Source organism: Copadichromis virginalis, linkage group LG23 (genome assembly GCF_057382275.1).
Source record: "Copadichromis virginalis isolate Kocher_CV1m ecotype Utaka linkage group LG23, C_Virginalis_male_GT1.1, whole genome shotgun sequence".
Lineage (NCBI taxonomy): Eukaryota > Metazoa > Chordata > Actinopteri > Cichliformes > Cichlidae > Copadichromis > Copadichromis virginalis.
Window position 1 is genome coordinate 33,605,948 of NC_140639.1, and position 6,582 is coordinate 33,612,529.

The window sequence follows — 6,582 nt, forward strand, 5'->3', positions numbered from 1 at the left end:
ACCACTTGATAAGGTGGTGAAAGAAATGCATATTTTAACATCTACAGTATAAACAGCAGAGCAATGATCTTTCATGTTGTTTTTTTTGGAAGCTTTTCAGCCACAGGGATGTTGGTTTTTATAGAGTCGACCTTTGACCTGGTGTTATAGAGCACTGGTATAAATATAATCAGCCCCTCTTCTCCCGCTCTATTACATACCATCAAATAGCTGAGACAAAGGGAAAGAGCTGACCTTATCTGTCCTCAAAGTGTGCACGAGCACACACAAACACACGCTGGTACTGTCCGTACCAGTGTGGCTGACTTTAAAACTAACCCGAGGAGGAGGGAGGGGGGGGAACCTGAGCTTTCATCTGCATGCAGCTGCCTCGGTGAAAGACAACTGAAGAAAAAAAAAAAATTGCACAGATAAAATGATCAGAGAGTGGAAGAACGAAAAAGAAAACAAAAAAAAAACAAAGCACAGAGCCGATAAACTGACCAGAGCAAAACAAAAGGGCTATCTGTAAAAGCCTTGGACTTTATCCTGCCCTGTGATGACAGAACTTCGATCCCCAGGCAGGCAGCAGGAGACTCCCAGAACCCTGACTTAGGCTGTTAATCTCCCACTTCGATTCAGCTCATTGAGCAGCGTGATGCTGATCAATTAGAAAACAGCTGCACTAGCTGCTGACCACACAGGCACGCTTGTTTTTACTGCTTTTAAAGACAGATGTTTCTTGAAGCCACGTGTGTTCCAATTTCCATCTTCATCAGATCCAATCTCAAGTCTCTTCTTGGCAGGTTATGGAGCCAGCCACTGTCTCATGTCGACTTGTTAGATTACCGAGACACAACAAAACGATCCTCTAGAGGTCAAGCCACACAGGCAGGAAAGCCTTACAACTAGCACAATGGAGCAAATCTGCTCTTGACAGGGAAACGGCACATATGATCAAAAACACCGCTATCACTATAGCAACAAAAGCAGGCGTAGATGGGAAAAGTAAGGGCAGGTTTTAACCTTATTTTCCACCTGACTGCATAGTAAAAGTGGCAGCAAGGAAATTTTCCATGCTGGCGACCTGAGCTTACCTTCCCTGTGTAATTAAAGGCCGCAATGTTAAAGAGCCCTTATATGAAAGAGGCTATACAAGCAAATGGCATGCGCGCTTCTGTGTGTGTGACTCACCCATCCTCCTTGGCTCTGGATCCAGGGCTGAATGTGGTTGTCTAGGTAGACCGTCATCCACTCTACGATCCTGCCCACCAAGGGGCTCATCTCCTTCTCGACACACTCGACACACAGTGCCCCGCCGAACGCGAAAAGCCCTACGATGCGGCCCCAGTTAACGCCGTCCCGGAACACCTCGTCCATCACGTTCTCGAAGCTTTGGTAGGCCGTGGCCGGCGTGATGTGCAGCTGGCTGTGAAGGTCGCTGAAGGCACGAGCGTATCGCAGCTCGAACTCATTGGCCGTGTCCCGGAGCGCCTCCTTCACTGCGTCGAGGTCCGTCGTTGATGGCGGCTGCTGCTGCCGCCGCTGCGGGGATGCCGGTGGGGTCCCGGGACTCGTGCCATTAAAAGTCCCATTGGCGTGTGTGTCTATTCGCTGTTCCTCATCCAACCCCGCTGCCCCCCCATCAGTCCTGTTCGAAGGCTCGTTGAGTACTATGTGGTTGAGAGGATAGTTTCTCTGGGAGAGTTTATACCTTATGTAGAAAAGCACAAGTTCTCTGTTTTGAGACATTTTGTATTTAAATGTGCTTTTTTTGTTTTCCCCTCCTCTTTGCTCCGGCTCTTCTCTCTGCTGGTCAAGCCTCGCTGTGTTAGAGTGTACACACACTGCGCCAGGCTTTTTTTTTTTCCTCCCGTTTTCTCTGCTCAGACCACCATGGTCAGCTGATATCCACGGGACACTTGGGGGGTGAAAACCAAACCTATACAAGGCTGCACAGCTCAGGCCCTGCAGAGACACAACGATGAAAGGTCAAAGTCTGGATTGCTTATATCCAGGATTACGTGTGCGTGCGCGCGTGTGTGTGTGTGTGTGAGACCGTGTAAGGAGAGTGGAGAGCGTAGGGACGACTGTGAACCTTCAAATTAAATTTGGACAGGTAGGGTCAAAGTGCGTCTCTCTAATTGGGCTGTTACATATGAAGCAGATGGCGATGATATTAATGAGACGACAGCAGAGAGAATGTGTGTGTACACACACATGTGTGTGTGTGTGTGTGCGCGTGTGTCAGAGAGAGACAAAGTTAAAGGAGGTGTGAGGAAGGTGAAGCGAGATCAGAACGACAGTCTGGCTTGAAGCTCCACGTAGACATCCTAATCAGTGACCTCTGACCTCTGAGGGAAGCTTTCACACATCTTGTTTATCCCATCTCCAAGTACTCCGTTATTCTCTCGCTCACACACGTGCCCTTAAATCTTCACACAAAACTGACTCTGTCATATTTCCAGCCTCCTCCTCATTACTGGCATTGGAGGTTGCAGAAAGCATTAACGATGCATGTATATGAGCTTGCATGGGCTCTTCTGACAGCTTTAGCATGAAGGTGTGGTGACAGTGTTGAACTGCAAAATAAAATGTGGTAATAAAAACTGTATGGGAGATGCCGTGCTGCCACTCTCCGCCGGCAGGTTTGTTCTCATCAAGTTAACTTACGTTTATGTTTCAGCGGCTGATTAAAAACTGCCTGAGCGTTGTTAAATATACAAAATGTCATAAACTTCCTCTGAACTCAAATTCTGGGAAACTATTAGCAAACACATGCAGCAATAACCTCAGTAATTTGGTTATTTTAAGCAGTGATGTATCAAACTGCTCTTACTTAAAACATTCTGCTCAGATAGGTTACGCACAGGTCAAACACATGTTTGGTTACTTTGTCAGCGAAGGAATTTTTAAAACATGTGAACTACCACCGAGGAGAAAGGTCAGCATACCGAACAGGTACGCACCCACAGATCAGCTTCATATTTGAATTGGCCTTGTTGACTCATATCAGTTTACAAATATCAATATCGATACTTATCTTTAGCTGACAAACCTTAAAACATGCGTTTTGTTGTTGTTTTTTTATGTTAACGTTAAGTTTAAAAATTAAGATAAATTAATTTGTGTTTCTGGAACAAAATGCAAACAAAAAGTTACAATAATAATAACAAAATATTTGTATTAGCTATCAGCCAAAATTTTATTTCAAACATTAGTATCAGCCATATTAAAGAGTAACAGCCCCCCCCCCAAAAAAAAAGAAAAAAGAAGAAGCAGCTTTGATTAGAAATATATCCAAGTTAGGAGGAAATGAACATCCGTTTCTATCAAATCAAATCTTCTCCAGTTAACATTTTAGGCAAAACCGATTTCCAGCAACAATAATGTGGGGAATGAATGTTTTATTATTCACATGTATAACAGAAATTTGAATATATCTGGAGTTGTTCCAAATAAAAACATTTGGGTTGTGGAAAATACAGTCTGGCAAGGATATATCAGCTTTTTTGTCAGGTTACATTAACAGAAATAAATAAATAAATCACAATTCATATGTGAATAAGAAAGTCCGTGGAGAAAAGCTCCTGCAGCCTCAGTTATTACTTTCACATCCCTGACAGCAGCCTAATAACATTAGCGATGTTCAGTAATACAAACTGCTTTATTAATTATTTCCGTTCCCGTCCTGAAGCCTTTAAATTGAGTTTAGGTCCCTGAAACAAAGACTCTGAGAGCAGTTGACTGGTCAGCCCCTTCTGTATTCTGCTGTCACCGTACCACACTCACTGGTACACACAAAAAGACGTGGGAGGGACGTGACCCGCCGGTGATCCCAAACTGTCTGCTTATCGTGAGGGAGTCTGACCTTTCCTGTAGCAATACTGACATTTACGTTGATACGTGGCGGAACCTAATAATCAGGGTGGCCGACCGCTGGGAAGGAGTTCCATGTAGTTCCAAATAGCGCTGGTGTCATTACATAATACAATATACTCCTAACAGCACAATAGAAGCACGATACAGTGTCAGCTGGCTCCGAGCTATGGCAGAAACTGCCCCCCCACACACACATACACAAAAAAAACCTCACTGAAATACACCCAGCTGACTACTTAGTCCGCATTTGGGTGGTAAAAGTAACAGAAAGAGCCCGTTACAGCACATAAAGACCCACAAGGCAGCAGTGTTTACAATGGCCACATGGTCCCCAGCTACCTACACGTGGCTCGGGTTTTAATGGGCCAGCACTGATGTAAACACCACACAGCTCCTCAAGGAATACCAGCGAGTCGTGACCAAATGTAGCGCCCGAACGCGACATTAACTCAAACATTAACTTGTTTCAGTTAAACTGCTGATGTTTTTACGGTGGAATTTAAACTGTCCTTTTACACATTAACCAGTCAGAGCAGTGTTGAAACATGCTACTCCCTCTGGTGGCGCACTTAAAGCTTGTGTCAATTCCCCCACCGTCAGGATATTGATTATTATTTACATTTTTATTATTAAGTGGCGTTTTAACACCGTCAAAGATGTAAATATAATAATTAAAGATCATTCCCGAGCGTCTTACCAGCAACTCTTGATATCAAACCCGGGGGGAGTGCTCTTCTCCGTACACGGATCCTCTCGGTGAAAACGTCCCGAATCAGTCAGACAAGCCCGTCTGTCGCTTTACGTGTACAAAAGCTGTCAGAACACAAGATAGGTACTTTGTGCTCAGGACTGTATTTGCACGTATCCTCCTACGTCCCCCTCCTCTCTTTGCATGGACAGCCCTCCCCCGATTGCGTAACACCGACGCTTTTATGGATGCCTGTTCACGATCGTGTCGAAAATTCTCGTACGTGCACGACTTAAAAACAGTACACGTATGCTATTACTCGCTCCAGTAACCTCTTAGAGATAATCCAGGCGTTAGATATTTTAAATGTTAACAGCTAACAACACGTTAGAAAGATCGATGCAATTTATTACATTTTTCAATTCGATTCAATTGAAAGGGACGTTTCTTTGCACTGTCACTAGTTGTTCATGTATCTGCCTTAACGCGTTTAGCACAATAAATTACATATAAATAACAAACCTGAAGTACCGGTTTTCACCGTAGTTTAAATAAACTCCACTCTGTCTCTGTATTCCGCATACATTTTGATGTTTCTAATGAAAACTGTAGGGGATCCCGTGAACGCAACACAATTCCATTCCAAGACCTTTAATCGCGTCTCGTTAGAAAAAATGCCACTTTGCGACAACACCCTGCTTTATATAGACGACACCACCCCCGCAATTAGCATTGCAACACTAAAATTCCTAAGTAAGCCATTATGACAGAGACTGCTCCGCCTGTACTAACGCGGCTGTAGCCAGCTTGTGAACATGGCTGTCACTGTCATATACATGTAGTCGCACATTCGCAGACTGCAAGATTGAAAAACATATATTTTCCGAGGCAAACCCTTTTACTACAATGAACACGTATAGTTTGCACAAAGCAGAATTACATTTGACCCCGAAAGCTTTGTGGAGGGAACGAAAGTATCGCTGCGCGTTTTTTCCCTAATCTGTCGACCTCTTTCCTCTCGCAGGATTCAGATAGGAAAATCCACCCTCTGCCATTCCTCCTCACGTTATTTCACCGACGCCATCAGCAGAGGGATCAGAATTACACTTGTACATCGAGCAGGAACTCTTACTTGTAGGGTGGTCTTCATAAAATCATGTCTGGTGGCTCAGAATCCAAACCCCGGCTGGATCAACCCTATCCGTCATTGCTGGCCCGTCTTGCGGAGGAGGTCCAGCTCAGCTACTGGTTACCGCAGATCCGCCCACAGCTACGCTTTCTACGTAACCGGTGCCAGTCAAGCCTCACTACAACTAGCGGGATCATTGCTTTTTTCTAACGTCAACACTCCGCCACAAATGCATTAACTGAGCCGTGCCAGTGTCGCTGAGATTTTCGAGTGCTTCCCAGCGTGAACTACGAGCTAGCCAAGGCTAGCTTGTAGGAAGCATCAGCTAACGCTAGCCGGCTAATATTAGCGCTAACTTGCTAAAACTGCGCTAGTTGTATTGCTGAAGCGTCACATCTGACACACAGACATAAATTATTTAAGTCGACTATTTATGGCAACTATCACACATTTCATTGTTTACATATTAACTTTAAGGTTCATTTCTTTTTACTTTGTTTTTTGTTTTTCATAAAAGGGCCCATGTAGCAGCTGTTAGGCATCTTTACACTTTAGATAACAAAAGACGTGAGAGGTCTCCATAGTAACCTTTGTTACCCCAAAGCCTAGCAGGCTTCAAGGTGACTACCAGTTTGATTGCAGTGCCACCCTGTGGACATCTTGATATACCCACACACTTCTACGTTTTAAAACATTTAGTGTTTAAATTGGCTTTATTTGGTCATATCATAAAAAGCACGTGCAATAACAGCAAATTTAATGACGACTCCATTCCACACCGCATTACCAGCTTCCCTTACCATTAGAACTGGAGGTCAGCAAACTCAGCGCTTAATGTTAGGTGGTACCACCTGTGTTGGTCACCCTCTAAACAGCTTTAAAACTGCAGCAACAGACACTGGAG

At 44.3% G+C, this 6,582-nt stretch overlaps 1 protein-coding gene across 1 annotated transcript in view; it reads right to left on the bottom strand.

The window, feature by feature from the left end:
• bcl2l1 (BCL2 like 1) overlaps positions 1–6,189 on the bottom strand; it is a 33,657-nt gene extending 27,468 nt beyond the window's left edge. Inside the window, exons 1-2 of the mRNA XM_085447465.1 lie at positions 5,682–6,189; positions 1,174–1,947 (exon numbers count right to left, since the gene is read on the bottom strand). Of these exons, the coding sequence (XP_085303591.1) occupies positions 1,174–1,947; positions 5,682–5,699 (792 nt within the window). The 5' untranslated portion in view covers positions 5,700–6,189. The remainder of the gene's footprint in view (positions 1–1,173; positions 1,948–5,681) is intronic.
• Between the last annotated feature and the right edge of the window lie 393 nt (positions 6,190–6,582).